Source organism: Salmo salar, chromosome 07 (genome assembly GCF_965601325.2).
Source record: "Salmo salar chromosome 07, fSalSal1, whole genome shotgun sequence".
Taxonomy (NCBI): Eukaryota; Metazoa; Chordata; class Actinopteri; order Salmoniformes; family Salmonidae; genus Salmo; species Salmo salar.
Genome location: NC_138297.1, coordinates 17,963,183 through 17,987,235, shown reverse-complemented (window position 1 = coordinate 17,987,235; position 24,053 = coordinate 17,963,183). Strand labels below are relative to the sequence as shown.

Sequence of the window (24,053 nt, the reverse complement as noted above, 5' to 3'; positions counted from 1 at the left end):
TCATCGACTACAAACTGCAAGAACAGTTCACTTTGGGCTCATCTGTTAACAGAAAGTAATTTAGCCTATTAAACTCAAAAACAATTTGTTTCAAGTGACAATGTATTATTGTGTCATCTATATATCACTTATGTATTATTTTCTTGGTAGTGTTTAGTTCAGTAGTTTGCTAAACTGCTACATGGCTAAAAAGTTGTTAACTACTGAAAACACTACTGAGATTGGAATTTAGTTCAACTACCACCAAGCATCTGGAAATTGTTCAGTTCAATTACTAGTTGAACTACATGTAGTTTAGGCCGTCATTGTAAATAAGAATTTGTTCTTAACTGACTTGCCTAGTTAAATAAAGGTTAAATAACAAAAAATATATATATTCCACGCTTTCATTGGGAACAACATATGATCCATCTTCATATCTGTAAATGTACCATTACAGTATTATGATTGGCTTCGTGTTTGGCTGTTGTTCAAATTCCACCCAATAAACATGCCTACCTTTATAATTCCAGCATGGAAGCCTCTCTCGTTTGTCATTTTGATTTCTGTATGGTAAGGAGTCATATGTTGAAGGATTCAATTAAAGGGTCAATCTGGGATTTCAAACAGCCCCACCCGATGGGGCTATGTTCGAAGAACTAAACTCACGAGGCATTTCTAAGTTATATTCTTCAAGAATCAATGGCTATATACTACCGTTCAAAAGTTTGGGGTCACTTAGAAATGTCCTTGTTTTTGAAAGAAAAGCCATTTCTTTGTCCATTAAAATAACATCAAATTGATCAAAAATACAGTGTAGACATTGTTAATGTTGTAAATAACTATTGTAGCTGGAAACGGTAGAAGTTGATTCAACACTGATTAGCAATTATATTAACCCATTCATGGTAGATTAGAGGCCTCAAGGCTGTGGAGTATTGGTACTTATCCTCTTTGTTGACCACTGTGGCGAATACTTCAGCTGGAACACAGTTGGAGAATCTCAATTGCATACTCCTCGCGTCCTCTCTCCTCGCCGCCTTCTCAAAACCCATTGGATGGGAAAGCCAGAGGTCCCGCCCCTCTGACCTTCTCCCCCAATAGGTTTTTGAGGAGGCGAGGAGAGAGGAGAGAGGACTCTAGGAGAATGCAATTGGGATTCTTCCAATGGCACATCCTTCCATTACTAATTCTCCCATCTCTCCCTTCCTTACCCAGAGAGAAGAAAAAGAGCATGTGCTCTTGACCGCTCCCACAAGAGGGCGCCTTGTCTTGGAACACTCCGCTCTCAGCCTGCCCTGCAGGAGGTGATGGACGTGGAGGGAGTGTGTCTAGAGGAGGGGGAGGAGGAGGGGGAGGAGAGAGATAAGGTGGGGGAGGTCACCATCATCCGGGGAGAAGACTCCGAGCTCAACCTCAGTTTCCAAGGGTATGCCACTGAGCTCCGGCAGTGCCAAAGCCGGATGAAGACCTCCCAGGTGCCCCTCAACGCCCGCGACCAATCAGAGGGGATCCAAGACTCTAACACTGACATGTACAAGGCCACAATCGTGTGAGTTCTGAGGCTGAGCAACCTTCACCAGCACTTTCCAAGCTTGAGTCACTGTCTGTTCAAACTGGAGCTTACTTGACAAATGAGGGACTTTAACCGTAAAAAGCTATTGATTTTCACTCCAGAACTGATAGAATGTATAATAATTGTTTTGGTGAAATATATTGTATTATTTAACATTACTCTGGTGTGTGTTTAGTGGGTATACATGAAAAGAAAATGAATTGCCAGTTCAGATTGATGAACAATTTTGGTAATAAACTACTGTTTGGGAATTTATCAAGGGATAGGCGACCTTGTTTAAAACATGGTTGCTGATACTGTAGGTACTGCAAGGCAGGGGATATAGAACGTAACCTCTTTCAGGTAGAGGAGAAGATAGGATTCACAAATTGTGGGAACAATGGAAACTCCTCGCAACTCTAGTACATTTTACTGCATTATTCTAGTTGGCAGGTAGCCTAGTGGTTAGAGCATTGGGCCAGTAACCGAAAGGTCGCTAGATTGAATCCCCGAGCTGACAAGGTAAACATCTGTCGTTCTGCCCCTGAACAAGGCAGTTAACCCAGTGTTCCTAGGCCGTCATTGTAAATAAGAATTTGTTCTTAACTGACTTGCCTAGTTGAAGAAAGGTAAAGTAAAAAATATATATATATTCCACGCTTTCATTGGGAACAACATATGATCCATCTTCATATCTGTAAATGTACCATTACAGTATTATGATTGGCTTTATGTTTGGCTGTTGTTCAAATTCCACCCAATAAACATGCCTACCTTTATAATTCCAGCATGGAAGCCTCTCTCGTTAGTCATTTTGATTTCTGTATGGTAAGGAGTCATATGTTGAAGGATTCAATTAAAGGGTCAATCTGGGATTTCAAACAGCCCCACCCGATGGGGCTATGTTCGAAGAACTAAACTCACGAGGCATTTCTAAGTTATATTCTTCAAGAATCAATGGCTATATACTACCGTTCAAAAGTTTGGGGTCACTTAGAAATGTCCTTGTTTTTTAAAGAGAAGCCATTTTTTGTCCATTAAAATAACATCTAATTGATAAGAAGATTTTTGTAATATCTACATAGACGTACAGAGGCCCATTATCAGCAACCATCACTCCTGTGTTCCAATGGCACGTTTTGTTAGCTAATCCAAGTTTATAATTTTAAAAGGCTAATTGATCATTAGAAAACCCTTTTGCAATTGTGTTAGCACAGCTGAAAACTGTTGTCCTGATTAAAGAAGCAATAAAACTGTGCTTCTTTAGACTAGTTGAGTATCTGGAGCATCAGCATTTGTGGGTTCGATTACAGGTTCAAAATGGCCAGAAACAAAGGTCTTTCTTCTGAAACTCGTCAGTCTATTCTTGTTCTGAGAAATGAAGGCTATTCCATGCGAGAAATTGCCAAGAAACTGAAGATCTCGTACAAAGCTGTGTACTACTCCCTTCACAGAACAGTGCAAACTGTCTCTACCCAGAGTAGAAAGAGGAGTGGGAGGCCCCGGTGCATAACTTGTGCTGACGATAACCATATATATCTAACCCTGTTTCTGTGGATCCAGTTCTTACAGTAGTTAGGAAAGAATGTAAGTTCCCATTCCATCAGGCAGAATGCATTCACCACCACTGTACCACCATCAGTTCATCCAGACCTTGGTGAGTCCAGTGTCAGTCATCTCAGATTATTGTTAGTCACTCTAGTATCCAGTGTTTTGGAGACACAAACAACCACTTCAACCACATACACACAACACAACATTGCCACACGTTTCCATTACTTAAAGAGATACCTCACTCTTGTACACTCAAAAGGGGTTTCCCAGTAATTGACTGGTTGAGGTGACACAATCACACACACATAAACACACTCACTCATAGACACATGCACACGCAAAAAGCGTGCCAGCACACGTGCACGCATGCACACACACACACAACGCTGTGTACTACTCCCTTCACAGAACATTAGAGTGTCTAGTTTGAGAAACAGACGCCTCACAAGTCCTCAACTGGCAGCTTCATCAAATAGTACCCGCAAAACACCAGTCTCAACATCAACAGTGAAGAGGCGACTCTGGGATGCTGGCCTTCTAGACAGAGTTGCAAAGAAAAAAACCATATCTCAGACTGGCCAATAAAAAGAGAAGATTAAGATGGGCAAAAGAACACAGACACTGGACAGAGGAAGATTGGAAAAAAGTGTTATGGACAGACTAATCTAAGTTTGAGGTGTTTGGATCACAAAGAAGAACATTCGTGAGACAGACAAAATGAAAAGATGCTGGAGGAGTGCTTGACGCCATCTGTCAAGCATGATGAAGGCAATGTGATGGTCTGGGGGTGCTTTGGTGGTGGTAAAGTGGGAGATTTGTACAGGGTAAAAGGGATCTTGAAGAAGGAAGGCTATCACTCCATTTTGCAACGCCATGCCATATCCTGTGAACAGCGCTTAATTGGAGCCAATTTCCTCCTACAACAGGACAATGACCCAAAGCACAGCTCCAAACTATGCAATAACTATTTAGGGAAGAAGCAGTCAACTGGTATTCTGTCTATAATGGAGTGGCCAGAGCAGTCACCGGATCTCAACCCTACTGAGCTGTTGTGGGAGCAGCTTGACCATATATGGTACGTAAGAAGTGCCCATCCAGCCAATCCAACTTGTGGAAGATGCTTCAGGAAGCATGGGGTGAAATCTCTTCAGATTACCTTAACAAATTGACAAATAGAATGTCAAAGGTCTGCAAGGCTGTAATTGCTGCAAATGGAGGATTATTTGACGAAAGCAAAGTTTGAAGGACACAATTATTATTTAAATTAAAAATCATTATTTATAACCTTGTCAACGTATTGACTATATTTTCTTTTCATTTTGCAACTAATTTCATGTATGTTTTGCTGGAAAACAAGAACATTTCTAAGTGACCCCAAACATTTGAAAGGTTGTGTATATCATTAATTTCATTCAACAATAGATGTACAAATCTCAGATTGCACCTTTAATTATTCATTTAGCTTGAAATAAAAAAAAAAATAGAATGCAAATACTTGTTACCCAACCTGGTTCAAACATAGACCTGTAAAACCCTTATCATTTGGTTTATAAGATTTTCACATTCCAAAATTCTCCTTGGTGTGTTTTGTCTTCTCAGTCTGTTTGCCCAGTTGGTCAGAATGGTAAATTATTAACAGTGTTAGTTATCATTAAAGTGAACAATTTCATATTTGAGCCGCACATTATAACCCACTTTTTTTTTTTACCGGTCTTGTAAACTGTCCGAAATCCTGTAACACTAGGTCTCATTGTGTAATTTACTATAGCATCTGCAGGGATGTCAAATATTGCAACCTTGGAAAATTAGAGGCTTGGTTATGGGACAGTGGGTATTCTTGCCACAGCATGCCGCACTTGGAATGTTTACAACTCTGGGACGCTGCATGGCGACCAAGCTCAGATCGAGAGGAGGGATCCCGCACCGTCACCCGCCCCCATCCGCCAAAAGGTTACTTTCCATTACATCAAAAGATCCGCAGGCTTCATCGTGGGCGTGTCGTGAGGGAAAACGTTCGATGTTTTGTGTAGAATAATGTCCATACCCGAAAAGTCTGTCTAATGACGAAATTGATTTACTCAATAGATTTTGAGTTTACAGAGGACAGTATCGCTCTTGCAGGATTTCTCACGTTCTCAATGACCAAAAGCAGACTGAGTTCTCTGGAGTTGACAGATAAAACGTGACAACGTTAATCTAACGGACTTCCTTCAGGAAATTTACTTCGAAAAATTTTGCGCATGATATCTAAGTCAGCGACCAAACAAACAAAAATATTATGATGCTATACTTTGTGTTACTTTTCCTACCGTATGTCCTCAGTTCACGGACGGTAAGTGAATTTAAAAACAGTTATTTCTTACAATTATTGCAGTTCTTCTAGAGCGCAACCAGTGAACCGTTTGGAGAGGCATATTTTTACGTGCGTAATTTGGAAACAAAGTAAACTGACAATGCATTACTTTAACTTTGTTTCACTTTGATAACAGCGAATGGTACTCCCTGGATATGAAACGTTACGTACGAGAAATGTGAACGACAATAGTCATAAAGGTAATTATTTCCTATTCACATTAACAACATAAAGCACCTGTTTAATTGATTTGTGCGTAATCGTCACTATCCTGTAGGCCTCTTTGTTTATGAAATGTTTAAATATTTAGTTTGTATAATAACTTTACACAATAGTACAATACAGCCCATTAACCATTTTACCAATCAAGAACTAAGAGATAATGATCTCTTTCGTCGATGCAGTAGGAATCCAGTACTATTTAGTTTGTGTTAAGGGTCCACATCTCTTTTCATACCAGAACAATGATTAGGCTGTCTAAGGGAAGGATGAAGTTATGAGATTTATGGTGCCCTTCTACTGGGCCTCTACAGTAATATAACTTAATTGGGTCCTGGCTGGAGCCACTGTCAAACTCAAAGGATTCATTGTCCCTCCGACGCCATGGGAGAACACCTGGTTGTTCATTAGCATATTCACATTAAATTACCTCTATTCTGCCACAAAGTGTTATTAGTTTTTACTTTGAATAGGATTTTTACTTCGAACTTGATCTTGTACGGCAAACTTAATGAAAAAAGTTGAAATTATTTTGTCATTTTCTTGCAGAGAATGCAGAATTGACACCTAGAATATGTGTATAATAAAATATGATGACTTGTACTCATGATAACCATATGTATCTAACTTTGTTTCTGTGGGTCCAGTTCTTACAGTAGATAGGAAAGAATGTAAGTTCCCATTCCGTCAGGGAGGAAGCATTCACCACCACTGTATCACCATCAGTTCATCCAGACCTTGGTGAGTCCAGTGTCAGTCATCGCAGCTTATTGTTAGTCATTCTAGTATCCAGTGTTTTGGAGACACAAACAACCACTTCAACCACATACACACAGCACAACATTGCCACACGTTTCCATTACTTAAAGAGATACCTCACTCTTGTACACTCAAAGGGGTTTCCCAGTTATTGACTGGTGAGGTGACACAATCACACACGCATAAACACATAAACACACGCATAAACACACACACACACACACACACACACACACACACACACACACACACACACACACACACACACACACACACACACACACACACACACACACACACACACACACACACAGACCATCCATCTCAATACCTTATATTACTGTAATAAATATAATGACTTAATTATAGTCCTCATTAATCCAAGGGGAATTGCTCTACAACACAATGAGGTGACTGTATGCGATCTTCCACGAGCTAATCACTATGTGACCTAACTGGGCTATCCTAAATGGCCTCATATGTCAGCACTAGTCAGCACTGCTAATTTATTCACCATAAACTGTAATGAATATGCTATAACATGTTTATAACATGGTTACGCTGGTTTTATAACCTGAGTTAATGGTTTAATGCAGTGGTGTAAAGTGCTTAAGTAAAAATACTTTAAAGTACTACTTAAGTAGTTTTTTGGGGTATCTGTACTTTACTTTACTATTTCTATCTTTGACTACTTTTACTTTTACTTCACTACATTCCTTAAGATAATATTATACTTTTTACTCTATACATTTTCCTTGACACCCAAAAGTACTATTTACATTTTGAATGCTTAGCAGGACAAGAAAGTGGTCCAATTCATGTACTTATCAACAGAACATCCCTGGTCATCCCTACTGCCTCTTATCTGGCGGACTCACTAAACACACATGCTTTGTTTGTAAATGATGTCTGAATGTTGGAGTGTACCTTTTGCTATCCGGAAATTGGTGCTGTCTGGTTTTCTTAATATAAGGAATTTGAAATTATTTATACTTTTACTTTTTATACTTAAGTATATTTTAGTAATTACATTTACTTTTGATATTTAAGTATATTTTAAACCAAATACTTTTAGACTTTTACTCAAGTAGAATTTTACTGGGTGACTTTTACTTTTACTTGAGTCATTTTCTAATAAGGTATCTATACTTTTACTCAAAAATGACAATTGGGTATTTTTTTCACCACTGTTTTAATGGTGTATATTAATGATGTCATGTCTCACAATACAGTCTTTACTTGTTTTGATTAAACTCTTGTATTGTGAAAACGACGAGACCACAGATGTGTGTCTCATAACCACAGCTGTTGGACAGGAAGTGCTATGATATAGGTCGTCATCTGTGGAACTGCGCTGTGGCTGCAGGATAAATCCACTCAGGCTATGACAGGGCTACAGGTGTCTGCAAGTATGAACAACTAGGATGCAATTCAATATGGATGGTGTTCTTGCCCTCTTCCACTCAGTTCTCAATTAACAGCAAGAGCCTAGTGCTGGCTCATCGTTAACTGTGAGGGATTTTGAGGGTGTGTGAGGGTGTGTGTGTGTGTGTGCGTGTGCGTGTGTCCTCTTAGAACCTCAGCCACTGGAAGTCACTTTATCCCTTTTTATTTATTTTTTTTCAAACGTTTTTTAAACCCAATGTATTGGGTTTGGTGTATTGGGTTTTTGTAATGTACGAGGTTTTAGTTAGTGGGTGTGGATGGATGGGTGGATATCATTTTTGCCCAAAAAGGATTAAAGAAGTGCAACGTTGTTAGGACCTTCTCCTCAATAAATATTAAAGACAGTCATTATTAAATATGGTATCAGTTTCAAACCCACCTCCTGTACATACAGTGCTACTTACTGAGACATACAGGTTTCTGAGGAATAAGGGTCCATTTTAGTATGCTCACACTTCCTACCCAGGTGACTGCTAGTTGTCAACACGCTGTTGATTTGCTATCTGACTCCTTGATCTCAATGGCTAAGTTGAAACTGCTGTGTGTGCTTTACAGGAATGTTTTGATTTCTGAATCATAGGTGTTCTCTGACGCACAACTTTGATCGGGACTTTCTGTGGGGATACTGTGCATCTGTGAACACTCAACCTAGTGGTAAGAGGTCTTTTCTGTAGAAACTGTGGACAAGACTTCATAGTCTACTAAGTCTCTATTGTCTCTGTATCTATAAAATCTTAGATACACATTTCCTGCTATTTACAGTAGCAGTATGCATAAGCATGGACTATTTTTCAATCCGTCTGAATCTAAGTGCGTTTTCGAAATGTTCTCTTACAGCTTGAAAGCTAATCACGCCAAAATTACTACATACTATATTCTGATGTTACTGATGTACTATACTGTTTCTTACTAATGTTTTCACTAATATAGTTCCTTGTGTATTTATTTGATGTGTTTTAGTGTTCGTCCACTCATCACGCAGATTCACAGACCTGTGTCAGGTGAATCCATGTCAAAATAGCGGCATCTGCACTCTGGTCCCCCACAGACGCTCCTTTGAGTGCTCCTGTCCAGAGAACTTCACCGGGAGGCACTGTGATCAGAGTGAGTCACTCACAATCATACTTTCTATATGGACTTGTGTTTCAAAGTAGTTTCAATGAAACTGAAGCAGTTATACATTCAGCTTAGAGTCAATTGCCAATGGGGTTTTACTCTACATTTAGAGGTGTGGAGGTGGTAGAGAAACTGTCTACCCTTTTGAAAAATAGAGCATTGACCCATATCTTGCTCTTCACAGTGCCAAACACAAACGATGCCCCCTAACACCTTATTGACCTGTTCCCTTCCTCCTCCTCTCACATTTCACCCAACTACCTTTTATCCCTCTGTTCTCCCCTTTGTCAGGGAAGTGCTATGAAACCATACACCTGAGATATTATGACATCGGAGAATCCTGGGGAAGAATCTACCACCGTAATGTGGAACGGTGCACATGTGTGGACGGGGAGATCTCCTGTGAGAGAGTCCGCTATACCGGTAACGTTCATGCTTTCTTTCAACCTTTGTTGCTTTAGCCACTCCTTGCCATGTATTTTTTGTCTTGTTATCTTTTGTTAAAAATGCGAGTGGAACCTTAGACTTGATGAGGTGCTGTCTCTTGGCAGGGGAATGGGCCCCTGAGGGGCCCCTAAAACCTTTGGAGTATGAGGGCTTCTCTAGTAAATCTCCGTCTCAATACTTCCCATTCCGACATTCCTCAATCTCCCACACCTCTCAGATGATCAGGCTTTAGTCTCGGCTGTGTTGCCAAGCATCACACTGTTTTCTCAATGCCTTAATGGTTGGGGGCGGTTTGGGCGAGGCTACCAGGCCTTGAGAAAACCTCTGAACCTCCCAGCCAAAAAAACAAATCACCTCACGTTTGTTCCCATAGAGCAGGGATGGGCAGCTTTGATAGGGGTGGGGGACACAAATAAATGGAACTCATCATGAGGGGCCGCAGTGGCTCGTCTGTCTGCGTACCACCCCCCCACCTTGTGAGCAAAACATTTTAGCTGCACCCCTCATGACAGTGAAGATAAATATTTTTAGTTTTAAAGTTAATTTCCTTCAATTCTGCACATTTCGCCACGGGGCAGAGAGAAGATTTTGAAATGGTATAACTCATTTTATGCAGTTCTACTCTTTTTGCCATGGGGCGGATAGAAAAATGTAAAGTTTTAAAGCTATTCTCCTGCAATTCTCTACATTTTGCCATGGGGTGGAGGGAAATGTTTGTGGTTTTGATAACTGATGATCAATGGGCCCCATCCCGGTCGGCAGTTCGACCATGCTTACTACGAGTTTAGATAGCTGGCTGTTAGACTAACTTACCAATCTAAAACAATTTAGCTGACATGGGTTAATTGAGTGACTGCTGATGCACAATCACATTTTGAAATTGCACCTTCTGTATTCTACTATTCAAACTCTCAACAGTAAGTTGAGACCTGGACAATTGGTTTGTGGGCCTACTTTAGAGATACCAAAAGCAGGGTTGGCCGTCTATTTGATTCTACTCTCATGGTTACAAGTGTAGCCTTGCTGTAGCCTTGCTCCAGACCTTGATGAGTCCAGTATCAGCCATCTCAGCTTATTGTTAGTCACTCTAGTATCCAGTGTTTTGGAGACACAAACAACCACTTCAACCACATACACACAACACAGCATTGCCACACGTTTCCATTACTTAAAGAGATACCTCACTCTTGTACACTCAAAGGGGTTTCCCAGTTATTGACTGGTGAGGTGACACAGTCACACACGCATAAACACACGCATAAACACACACACACACACACACACACACACACACACACACACACACACACACACACACACACACACACACACACACACACACACACACACACACACACACACACACACACACACACACACACACACACACAGACCATCCATCTCAATACCTTATATTACTGTAATAAATATAATGACTTAATAATTATAGTCCTCATTAATCCAAGGGGAATTGCTCTACAACACAATGAGGTGACTGTATGCGATCTTCCACGAGCTAATCACTATGTGACCTAACTGGGCTATCCTAAATGGCCTCATATGTCAGCACTGCTAATTTATGGGCTAACTGAGTGACTGCTGATGAAATTGCACCTCATTGCATGCTATTATTCTAACGCTAAACAGTAAATTGAGACCCCGACAGTTGTTCCACGGGCCTACAAAAAGGGGGCCGCCAGTTGCCCGTCCCTGCTATAGAGGCTGTCTCTTTGAATCTACTCTCCATGGTTACAAGTGTAACCTTGCTGTAGATGAAAAGACAGATTACATGACTCAACGTGACTCAGGAGGGGAGTGTGGGACACACCCGAATCTCGCTGAAGGGTCTTTCATCTCAATGGTCGATGTTTTATGGGACTTACAAAAGAGAAAGGCATTTTGGAGAGCCCGTTTGACCGGAACCTGTTTTGTCATGGTAGGAAGGATTTTTATAAGGGAATGCAAACAAATGGGATTTTGCGCTACCATTTGCTGGCAGAACTTCCCCTTCGTCTAGTTTGGTACAGAAGGACTTGCCTTTTCCTGCCCCCACCTTGCCAGCCTGTTATGTAGGCTTTTCCCACTCGTACTGTCCCCACAAGGCCACACCAAGAACTACATGTCAAATCTGACAACTACACTGGTGTCTGTGTTAGTGAATGCATTTCTCCCACTATACTTTTGCAACCCTGAACCATAAGCACTCTAATGTAGGTAGTCTACTGCTTCATGTTTGTTTTGGTCCAAGTTAACACCCTTAGAGGCACTGATGCAAGACCAGCTCCTGTGTTTATCAGGCAGGAAATGGGTGGTTGGAACTGATCCTAGTGCTGTGGTTTGTCATAATGTAATGTGTAACTGTCCTCAGTCTGCAGTGATAACCCCTGTGAGAACGATGGCACGTGCCGCCTCATCACAGCCACCAGGGAGGAGGTGTGTGCCTGCAGGCCTGGCTACAGTGGACCCTACTGTAGCATCGGTTAGTCCAACCGCTACATGCTAACACAGTTACATTTACATTGCTAGGTTAGCCTAGTTTAGCATAGCATAGCATTAGCTTAGAATTACTAGTCTGAGCCAGAGGTCATTCACTGAGATAGAGGTAGATTTTATGATGTTTATCTTACTCTATGGTTACATGTAGACTATAAACATTTAGATATTCCAAAATAAAGCAAACCGACAGTCACGCACACACTCTCATAAACAAACACATAAACACAGGAAACTGTGATATACTTATTTTCTTATCCCTCACATCTCTTGTTGTTCAGTTCCAGAGGCAGAGTGCTATGACAACAAGGGCACAGACTACCGTGGCGTAGTGAACACCACCGTCTCTGGTGCCCGCTGTCTGCCGTGGAACTCTGACCTGTTACATGATGAACTCCACATGGGCACTGTGGAGCGCGCCACCCTCAGGGGCTTGGGGGAACACTCCTACTGCAGGTGTGTGTGGCATTACGTTGTCTTTATTTCTTTAAGTCTTTATTGACAACCAATCTGGCAACCCAGAACAGAAGTGTAAGTCTGTCTATGCTTCGTGCCACCGCTATCACAGCACTATCATTCGACTCCCCCCTGTCTGTCTGTCTGTCTGTCTGTCTGTCTGTCTGTCTGTCTGTCTGTCTGTCTGTCTGTCTGTCTGTCTGTCTGTCTGTCTGTCTGTCTGTCTGTCTGTCTGTCTGTCTGTCTGTCTGTCTGTCTGTCTGTCTGTCTGTCTGTCTGTCTGTCTGTCTGTCTGTCTGTCTGTCTGTCTGTCTGGTTTTGATGGTGATATGGTTATTCTACCAGCTACAGCCAGAGGAGGGACTTCCCCCTCTGAGGGACTTCCCCCTCTGACTCTGGTTCTTCTTGTTTTTCAGTGGTATTCAAACTTTTTCAGCAGGGACCATTTTCTGGCGACCCCACCCCAAATATAATGACGTAACCTTTAAAATCGGTATACTTATCAAAATGAAAAGAAAGCGATAAATATATTTACTCAATAACATTTTATTTTTCAAATTGTCTTTCTCCAAAACATTTGTATATTGTCCCATACAATAATCTGTACTCTGAATATTTTGTTCCTAAAAAGAAAAAATGTTTTTTGAGAGATCCCCTGCGAGAACGATGAGAACAGTTTTGTCGCGACCCCGACTTTGAATACCACTGCTCTTGAGGTTTCTTTCTTCTTGGTGATTTTTTTCCCTTGTCGCTGCGCTTATGCTTGCTCTTTTGGGGTCCAGGCCGGGTTACTGTAAAGTGTGTCATAACACCAGCATAACATGTCCACTGTCCAGAAACCCAGACGGGGACAAGATGCCGTGGTGCTACACCCTCAACGACAGAGCCATCTCCTGGGAGAACTGTGATGTACCGTCTTGTGTCATGCGTTTATGTGAGTAACATGAGTGCTATACTGGGGTGTCACGAAAGCAGAGCGCAAGCCACTTTATCAAGTGTTCTCGGGCGTGAGCCGTGTGTGGAAATTTTGAAAATAGAACCAGAGCATTATTTTAAGCTGAGCTGAGCAAGCTTCTCGCGGAGCAGCACTGCTTACGCCCAGGTTTCATTGAAAATAATGGGAGTGTTGTCACGCTTGGCAAAAGTTATGCGTCGAGTGTAACAGGGCTGGTTGAAGCTTTAGAAAAAAGTGGGTGGAAGTGGGAACATGCTCCCAAGGGGTGCCAAATTTGAGGTTTTCAAAATCTATTTTATTCATTGAGTGAGATTGATTGTCATGACAATTTGCCACTGTACTCATCTGGTCATTTTGAGAAATGCCCTTGTCATCTCACTATGAATAACCTTGTTAGAGGACTCCATTTAAAGGATTGATTGATTATACCTTTGTGGATGAAGTTTACTTTAGAAAATAGAGTTGGGTTAAAGGAACCTGATACGAATGACAGAGCTCAGCGAGTCTCTCTGATCTGCAAGGGGCTTTATCCTTGATCGAGGGTGAAATATGCATTTGTCAGTCTTCAATTTGTACTCCCTTAAAACCTTAGGGGAGAGCGGGATAAATTGAGCAAAGTTGAGACATCCTTGTTTCTAGGGAACCATACATGTATAATTTTACCAAATATTTAGGAAGAGGTCATCATTTCATGGAGTCTGAGGAGGAAGAAACCACATGAAAAAAGTGGTTAGGTAAAAAAAAAGATTTTCACTTAGTCAAATTAATGTATTGTGTTTCATGATACTTGTATCTAAACCAAAGTATCTAGATCATTTTTTTTAGATAATACTAACTTGTTCTATATATCAGTTGGGGTCTCTATAAGCTTCAATATGAGGTCCTAAACCTAGCATGAAAGTGTATCCTTGTAGCTGTGTGAGCTAATATAGCCAAAACGTTTGCCTCGGGGAATATTGTGCCAATGGCCATCAGGTAAGTTGAGCAAGTTGTTGAGACAATGGCAAGTTGAGACAAATGTAAATATTTTCTTCCCAGGAGTAATGCAAGGCATTATCGCTGGGATATGAGGTAATAACAGGGCCTGGTGTCACACCCTGACCTTAGAGTTCCTTTTTATGTCTCTATTTTGGTTTGGTCAGGGTGTGAGTTGGGGTGGGCATTCTATGTTCCCTATATATGTTTTGTATTTCTGTGTTTTGGCCTGGTATGGCTCTCAATCAGGGACAGCTGTACATCGTTGTCACTGATTGGGAGCCATACTTAGGTAGCCCTTTTTCCACCTGTCTGTGTGGGAAGTTGTTTTTGCATTGCTGTGAGAAGCCTGCGAAACTGTTCGTTCGTTGGGTTGCTTCTTGTTTTGGGTTTTGCTGGTTCACCATTTATATTAAAATATGATGATCCCAACCCACGCTGCGCCTTGGTCTCATTCCAACAACGGACGTTACAGAACTTCCCAACATCAACGGACCAAGCAGCGTGGGATAAAGGAGTCATGGACCTGGGAGGAAATCCTGGATGGGGCAGGACCGTGGACAAGGCCGGGAGAATACCGCCGCCCGCCGGAGGAGATAGAGGCAGCGAAGGCAGAACGGCGTTTCTGGGAGGATCGGCTGGCACGGCAAGAGGAGGCTGAGAGGCAGCCCCCCCCCCAAAAAAAAATGTTTTGGGGGGGCACACGGGGAGATTGGAGGAGTCAGGCGATAGACCTGAGCCAACTCCCCGTGCTTACCGGAATCAGCGTGGTACTGGTCAGGCACCGTGTTATGCTGTGAAGTGCACAGTGTCTCCAGTGCGCACTCATAGCCCGGTGCGCTATAGGCCAACCCCCCGCAAGTGCCGTGCTAGAGTGGGCATCCAGCCAGGGAGAAGTATGCCTGCTCAACACATCTGGCCACCAGTGCGTCTCCTCGGGCCAGGATATCCTGAGCCGGCTCTGCGCACTATGTCTCCAGTGCGTCGGCACAGCCCAGTGCTTCCTGTGCCCGCGCCCCGCACGTGCCACGCCAAGGTCACCATCCAGCCAGGACGGGTTGTGCAGGCTCTCAGCTCGAGACCTCCAGTGCGCCTCCACAGCCCAGGGTATCCGGTGCCTCGGTCAAGGACAAGGCCTCCTGTGTGTCTCCCCAGCCTGGTGAGTCCTGTGCCTGCGCCCAGAGCCAGGCCTCCTGCAAGTCTCTCCAGTCTGGTGAGTCCTGTGCCTGCTCCCAGAGCCAGGCCTCCTGCATGTCTCCCCAGTCTGGTGAGTCCTGTGCCTGCTCCCAGAGCCAGGCCTCCTGCATGTCTCCCCAGCCTGGTGAGTCCTGTGCCTGCTCCCAGAGCCAGGCCTCCTGCATGTCTCCCCAGTCTGGTGAGTCCTGTGCCTGCTCCCAGAGCCAGGCCTCCTGCATGTCTCCCCAGCCTGGTGAGTCCTGTGCCTGCTCCCAGAGCCAGGCCTCCTGCATGTCTCCCCAGCCTGGTGAATCCTGTGCCTGCACCCAGAGCCAGGCCTACTGCAAGTCCCGCCAGTGCGGAGCCGCCAGAGTCGCCCGCCTGTCCGGCGCAGCCAGAGTCGCCCGCCTGTCCGGCGCAGCCAGAGTCGCCCGCCTGTCCGGCGCAGCCAGAGTCGCCCGCCTGTCCGGCGCAGCCAGAGTCGCCCGCCTGTCCGGCGCAGCCAGAGTCGCCCGCCTGTCCGGTGCAGCCAGAGTCACCCGCCTGTCCGGCGCAGCCAGAGTCGCCCTCTAGTCTGGGGCCTGCTGCGAGAGTCCCCGCTCTAGAGGCGCCACCAAAGTGGGGTGAGCCAGTGGTGGAGCGGGGTCTGCGTCCCGCCCCTGCGCCTTGGTCTCATTCCAACAACGGACGTTACACCTGGCCTATGTTAAAAGTGTATAAAAAAGTAATCGCTTGTTTGTTACTCTAAAGACAAACAAGCGATTGTGATTGTGTTGAATTGTGTTTGGGAAATAAAGATAGACATGGTTTTAAAAATGTAGTGGTAATATTTCATTTAGTACAGAATTGTGTAGGCGGCTTAACTTACCCTGTCCCGAAGCTCAATTTACCCCATACCTGGGGTAAGTTGTGCCAAGAGACTACATTTTTTGGAAAAGCTGTTTTCAAAACTGTAATGTTTACATGAATTCTGATCATTTCCGGGGATACACAACATCCTCAAATGTCACGTCCTGGCCAGTATAAGGGTTAATTGTTATTGTAGTTTGGTCAGGACGTGGCAGAGGGTATTTGTTTTATGTGGTTCAGGGTGGTGTTTTTCTAGAAGGGCATTTGATTTAAGTATTCCGGGGGTTTTTGGGCACTGTCTGATATTCATGTATTCTATGTTTAGTCTAGTGAGTCTGTTTCTATGTTTGATTAATTGGGGTTGGGACTCTCAATTGAAGGCAGGTGTTGTCTATTTGCCTTTGGTTGAGAGTCCCATATATTAGGGTGTGTTTGTCATTTGTGGGAGATTGTTTCTTGTTTAGCGTGAGTGAGCCTTTCAAGACTGTTCGTTGATCGTAAGTTTGTTTGTTTGTTTGTTTGTTGTTCTGGTGTTCACTTGATTATAGTTTAAATAAACGTCAAGATGAGCATATACAGTCCTGCTGCATTTTGGTCCTCCTTTACCAACGACAATCGTGACATCAAATATATGTAGGTATCTTTGTTAGAATAAATACAATATTTCCCTTGAGGGAATGATGCTGAATGTAAATATAGCTCAACTTACCTCACTTTCCTCTACTGTATTATAATGAGTTATGAAGAGTTGGACAGCTTTTTGAATCTCACCAACAGCTGCATCTCATTTAAGTGGAATAGAACCATCTCTGTTTTTATATTCCCTGAAAAATGTTATTCTCTGCTTTCACAGAACAGTGACATAACCCATGACACCTCGCCCTACGTAAAATTCAAAGCGCAGCACTTTTTAATAAACAAATGGCCCTATTAGTGATAAAAAGAAGATTCTTGGAATTGTACTACACTTAACTTTCCTGTACCACTCAGAAGAGAATGCTATCTTGACACAGGTAGCCTAATGTTTAAATAGAAAGTTAGTCAGAATAGCTAAGAAAAATGTGAAAATTGAGATAAGGAAACTGAGTATCACTCAGAAAGTGCCAAATGCTTCTGCAGTAACTCGGCCAACTTGGCTCTGTTATATCGATGTCATGATGTCGTGGTTATGCACAGAAAGCAAAAACAATGTTGTGCCAACTACTATTCCACCGCGTCATTGAATGGTAATTGTTGGGTGGCAAATGGTATGCTAATCTGAATTTCTGGCAATGTGTTATTGGGATTCCTTTCAATACTTTCTATAAAACAGCTCTATTTGTTGATTGTCTTTTCAGGGGGAAATGAGCCACTGGTAAAATCCAAAATGATAAGAGGTATACTTAGAAGCCTTGTATGTAGTGATTAACTGTATGCTGGTAGGTAGTAATTGTAAGCGCAGTAGTAGTAGTACTAGTAGTAGTAGCAGCAGCACTAGTAGTAGCAGCAGCACTAGTATTAGTAGTAATAAAAGACTACTACTAGTAGTAGTTTAGTAGTACCAGTTTATGACTAGTATTACCCTATCACATGTTGACAATGAAATCAGTGCTCTTCACAGTGAATGTGAACTAATTTGAAATGAAGCCCTTCTAAACTTAAAGGTGCACTATGCAGAAATCTCTCCCCCATTTCCTGGTTGCCAAACTTCAGATAGTTCGCCTCATTTCAGTTTATGTGACAAGTTAAGCAAGTATAGTGTAGAAAATCATTGTACCATCTAAATCGCTGTGAAATATATTTTTCCATAACCAAACATATTGTATTTTCAGCTGTTTGAAGCTGGTGTACAAAAATGAAAGTAAAAGATGGAAAAATGAAACTTAAGAACTAAAAGCATAGAAATGGGACACGTCTACCGCTTCTTAGACTTGCTTTAATGAGAATTTATATGTGAACTTAGTCACTCCAGACTTGTATGAAATATGACCTACAGTTCCTTCAGAAAGTATTCACACCCCTTGACTTTTTCAAAATGTTGTTGTTACAGTCTGAATTTAAAATTGATTAAATTTAGATTTTTTGGGGTCATTGGCCTACACACAATACCCCATAATGTCAAAGTGGAATCATGTTTTTCAAAAATGTTGCGTAAAAAATCTTGAGTTAGAATATTAATGCGAGTAGACCACTGATTGGCCAGCTCATCCTCCTCTAGACCGCTGATTGGCCAGCTCATCCTCCTCAGGGCTATCACATCTGGAGCGGCAGGTAGCCTAGTGGTTAGAGTGTTGGGCCAGTAACCGAAAAGTTGCTAGATCGAATCCCTGAGCTGACAAGCTAAAAATCTGTCCTTCTGCCCCTGAACAAGGCAGTTAACCCACAGTTCCTAGGCCGTCATTGTAAATAAGAATTTGTTTTTAACTCTCTGGGCTAGGCGGGACGAATTCGTCCCACCTACGTAACAGCCACTTGAAGCCTGTGGCGCGATTTTCAAAACCTTAAAAATCCTATTACTTCAATTTCTCAAACATATGACTATTTTACAGCTATTTAAAGACAAGACTCTCGTTAATCTAACCACACTGTCCGATTTCAAAAAGGCTTTACAACGAAAGCAAAACATTAGATTATGTCAGCAGAGTACCAAGCCAGAAATAATCAGACACCATTTTTCAAGCTAGCATATAATGTCACAAAAACCCAGAAGACAGCTAAATGCAGCACTCACCTTTGATGATCTTCATCAGATGACAACCCTAGGACATTATGTTATACAATACATGCATGTTTTATTCAATCAAGTTCATATTTATATCAAAAACCAGCTTTTTACATTAGCATGTGACGTTCAGAACTAGCATACCCCCCGCAAACTTCCGGGGAATTCGCTAAGATTTTACTAAATTACTCACGATAAACGTTCACAAAAAGCATAACAATTATTTTAAGAATTATAGATACAGACCTCCTCTATGCACTCGATATGTCCGATTTTAAAATAGCTTTTTGGTGAAAGCACATTTTGCAATATTCTAAGTACATAGCCCAGGCATCACGGGCTAGCTATTTAGACACCCGGCAAGTTTAGCACTCACCATAATCATATTTACTATTATAAAAGTTTGATTACCTTTTGTTGTCTTCGTCAGAATGCACTCCCAGGACTGCTACTTCAATAACAAATGTTGGTTTGGTCCAAAATAATCCATCGTTATATCCGAATAGCGGCGTTTTGTTCGTGCGTTCCAGACACTATCCGAAATGGTAAAGAAGGGTCGTGCGCATGGCGCAATTCGTGACAAAAAAATTATAAATATTCCATTACCGTACTTCGAAGCATGTCAACCGCTGTTTAAAATCAATTTTTATGCCATTTTTCTCGTAGAAAAGCGATAATATTCCGACCGGGAATCTCCTTTTCGGCAAACAGAGGAAAAAATCACAAAGACGGGGGCGGTCAGGTCACGCGCCTAAGCCCAGAGTCCCTAGATCGGCCACTTGAGAAAGGCGATAATGTGTTTCAGCCTGGGGCTGGGATGACAACATTCAGGTTTTTCCCGGGCTCTGAGCGCCTATGGACGACGTAGGAAGTGTCACGTTAGAGCAGAGATCCTTAGTAAAAGATAGAGATGGAAAAGAAGTTCAAGAAATGGTCAGACAGGCCACTTCCTGTAAAGGAATCTCTCAGGTTTTGACCTGCCATTTGAGTTCTGTTATACTCACAGACACCATTCAAACAGTTTTAGAAACTTTAGGGTGTTTTCTATCCATATGTAATAAGTATATGCATATTCTAGTTACTGGGTAGGAGTGGTAACCAGATTAAATCGGGTATGTTTTTTATCCAGCCATGTCAATACTGCCCCCTAGCCCTAACAGGTTAACTGACTTGCCTAGTTAAATAAAGGTAAAATAAACATCATTCTCTATGAGGAAATAGCAAGCATTTGTGAAACAGGCTGTTTGAGGTGGGGAGTGTTTTTTCTTAAAATTATGCTTTGGCCACAAATACGAGTATAGGACGAGTCAAGAATGCTATTTGGGTATGAGTTAACAGAATATGAACTTTAAAAGTGACATTTTCCCTGGACAGTTACTTTAAGTCTGCTTCCCTGTTCCCTCACACAGCTTCTTCGCGGAGAGTGGTACAGGTGCCACGGCCGCCACCTCTACCTAACGTCCTCCCTGACATCAACCAAACCAATGATGCCAAGCCAGCCAAGAAGCCTGTGTGCGGAAAGAGGCATAAGAAGAGGATATCAGTGGCCAAGGGTCGCATCCTGGGTGGCAGCTCTGCCCTGCCCGGTTCCCATCCCTGGATGGCAGCCCTCTACATAGGAGATGACAGCTTCTGCGCGGGCACCCTGGTCTCATCCTGCTGGGTGGTCTCTGCAGCACACTGCTTCTTTCGCAGGTACTGTAGAATTACAGGATATAGACATTACACTACTACTTGGAGCATCCATTTGTGTTGATTATGTCATCACCTATTTGGATTTTATGCCACTGTGAGTCAGTTCTCTGTGGAACGGGTTCTAAATGGAACCGAAACGGTTTGTCAAAGGGTTCTCCATTGACGGGATTGGAATCCTTTTAGGTTCTATTGTATTGTAAGAGTGTACTTTACCATTTGGGAAGTAGGGTGATTCTTATTTTGTCACCTGTTTGTGTTGGATGCAACTGTGATTCAATTCTACCGTGCTGCATTTCTTGAGGGACCATGTACAATAAGAACTAGATGTTAAGCTTAGTAAGAAATAAAGAATGTCTGATCATTTCAATATTTGTGTAGGCGTTTGCTTGGAATGGTTGCACTGGTACATAAGGCAGCAGAGAATATGAGGTTTGGTGTGCTAGCTTTCACGTTCAACCTTCAACCTCACATTTTCTCACAGACACTCATGGCTTTGACCTTAACATGGCCATTTTATGAACACAAACTACAGTATAATTAGACACAAACATTGAGTTTGAGTAAAAACTGAAGCGCCCTGGGAGGATTTTCCTTGAAGATTCCTCGTTACTATGGTCTTGGGTCTTTAGGTTTAAACTTTTCAGTCCAGGTGCCAGAGTAGGAGTGCTTAGGCTCAGTTTGACCTTTTTAAATCACAATGACTAAAATGACATGGACAAGGGGGACCTGATCCTAGATCAGCTACTCTGAGACACTTGATACAGACGGCCCCAGGACTTAAGGCATTAATATCATGCAAATGAAATGTAATTGTATTCAAGTGATTTCATGCAACATAATGGTCCACTACTAGTGACAGAGAATGATGAGAAGGATGTGTTTCTGTCCTCAGTCCCCTTGTGTTGAAGATTCGTGTGATTCTGGGTCAGCATAACTTCAACGTTACAACTTCGGACACCAAAACCTTTGGAGTGGAGAAGTACATCTTTCCAGACCGTTTCTCTGTCTTCAATCCAACTCTCCACGACATTGGTAAATATACTATGTCATGCTCCTTTTTACTCTCACTGATTATTTGCATACACACACACTCCCACAAAGTTTACATTATTGCACATGCTCTAACACTGACTAACACACGTCTTCCTAGACTACAACACCCCCCCACACATACAAAGAAACACACACACTCTCACACACCCCAGTCTACGTGTCTGCAATGCACGCTCTGTGCTCGCAGCTGTGCATCTTGGAACAGCTGTCTCCAATGTGAAGACGCACACAGACACACACACACACATACATTTGGGTATGACAGTGTCTGAGCATCTGTGTCCATTCAAAAGGTACTCCCTCACTTTTTTCTCTCTTTTCTGATCTTTCCCTATTTTACAAGAGCGATTTTCTGAAAGCAAAACAGACATTATTCAGTAGTGCAGCAATCGTTCTGTGTTTTTATGATTCAAGATTTTGAATAACGACTACACTACATCCTACAGCGTTCTATAACTTATTTGAATGACTTCCCCACTCTAGGTCATAATCATAGGAAATGAACAGTGGTTCTCAATGTACACGCCAAGGCTAAATAAAAATGAAATAAATAAAACTCTTCTTCACCTTTTCCTGTCTTATGATAAGAATGTTTCTATTCCAACAGTTCTGGTGAAACTGAAAAAACAAGATGGCCACTGTGTGAGAAGGACTCAATTTATACGGCCAATCTGCCTGCCGGATAAAGCCATGACCTTCCCAGACTACTACTGCTGTCAGATCACTGGCTGGGGCCACATGCATGAGAGTAAGTGTTGTGTCAAAAAGAGTCATCTGGTGTATTGCGTGTCCTTCACTGTACTGGTCAGATATGTCATTATGGTCTTGAATGTCTTCATATCACAATGTAACATCTCAAATAGACATCAATGCACCATGTCCAATCACATGTTCTTCCATATAGGTCCATGTGTCCTATTCATATCTTCACATTAATGTCTCACTGATGGAATTGTTTTCATATGACCTAATGCTTACAGTGTATACGTCTATCCAATCACCTGCGCTTCCATATACAGTAGGTCCATGTGTCCTATTCATGTCTTTACATGAATGTAATTGTTATCATGTGACCTAATGCTTACAGTGTATAAGTCTATCCAAGCCATTATGGATTTATTTGCCTTATTTTTCCAAAGAGGCGAATAAATACAGCAACCTGCAGGAGGCTGGGGTGAGGATCTTCCCGTTTGAGAGGTGTATCCAGCCTGAAGTCTACGGCAACCATGTGACATCCAACATGGTCTGTGCCGGGACCGACCGATGTGTGGATGCCTGCCAGGTAAGAGTGCATAGACCTAGGGCTCCTTTTCTGGACCAAAATTTGATTAGAATAGAAGAGCATAAATGTTTTCTTGTACATTGTACAGTCAGCCATGTGATAAGGATGTGTAATGAGTGATACAGTATAATATATAGAGGAGCCTCTGGACTGTTTCGGTTTGACTTTAGTGGGTTGCGCTCACAGAACATACATATGGAGGACGCTGCTGTATAAATTGCAAGGCTTTCAGCTGCTTTCTCTTTAATGAAAGGTTATGGTTAACGTCCCACCTTGTTTATATGTTGTGTTGTAATGACACAAATATTGAATGTAGGTAGGAGTGCATTTGGTTTGTGTAATATAAGGTTTCAAGGGGATGACTCATTGTTTGTGTGTGCATGTGTGCCTGTGTGTGTGTGTGTGTGTGTGTGTGTGTGTGTGTGTGTGTGTGTGTGTGTGTGTGTGTGTGTGTGTGTGTGTGTGTGTGTGTGTGTGTGTCTGCTTGTTCCCCCAGGGTGACTCAGGAGGCCCCCTGGCCTGTGTGAAGGATGACGTCAGCTTCCTGTATGGAGTCATCAGCTGGGGTGATGGCTGTGGAAAGACTGGGAAGCCTGGTGTCTACACCAAAGTTGTTAGCTATGTCAACTGGATCAACACAATTATCAAGCGCAAGCCCAAGTCTAAATGAATGGACATCAGCCTTATTGTATGGACCTTACAGCTTGTGTCCTATTGTGGAAGAATAGTGATTTTTGCACAACTGTGAAATAAAGATTATTTTGTGACTGAATAAACATTGTAAATATTGTTAAATGTGTGTGTAACAATTCATTATTTATGTCTTGTTAGTGAGCCATCCCCAAATGATAACCTTTAACTCATTTAGTCAATTGCAAGTAGCATTTCTTTAACATATTTTGATTAATATCACCTGTTGAAAAATCACCTGTTGAAAAATCACCTGTTGAAAAATCACCTGATTCACCTGTTGAAAAATCACCTGTTGAA

At 42.3% G+C, this 24,053-nt stretch overlaps 2 protein-coding genes across 3 annotated transcripts in view; both read left to right on the top strand.

Annotated features, from left to right (window-relative positions):
- The window catches only part of LOC106608656 (regulator of G-protein signaling 12), an 80,462-nt gene extending 78,138 nt beyond the window's left edge, over nucleotides 1-2,324 (top strand). For both annotated transcript variants that reach the window (XM_014206742.3, XM_014206743.3), the window contains exon 18: nucleotides 1,198-2,324. In XM_014206742.3, coding sequence (XP_014062217.3) covers nucleotides 1,198-1,535 — 338 coding nt within the window. In that variant the 3' untranslated portion in view covers nucleotides 1,536-2,324. The remainder of the gene's footprint in view (nucleotides 1-1,197) is intronic.
- A 2,481-nt stretch (nucleotides 2,325-4,805) lies between these two features.
- hgfac (HGF activator) lies at nucleotides 4,806-23,858 on the top strand. The gene is given in 14 exon segments (NM_001140139.1): nucleotides 4,806-5,420; nucleotides 5,578-5,641; nucleotides 6,308-6,401; nucleotides 8,446-8,519; nucleotides 8,826-8,969; nucleotides 9,273-9,404; nucleotides 11,797-11,907; nucleotides 12,203-12,377; nucleotides 13,214-13,311; nucleotides 20,443-20,728; nucleotides 21,621-21,760; nucleotides 22,389-22,529; nucleotides 22,921-23,063; nucleotides 23,560-23,858. Coding segments are annotated over 14 exon segments (1,830 nt in total). The 5' UTR covers nucleotides 4,806-5,366; the 3' UTR covers nucleotides 23,734-23,858.
- Nucleotides 23,859-24,053: the final 195 nt, after the last annotated feature.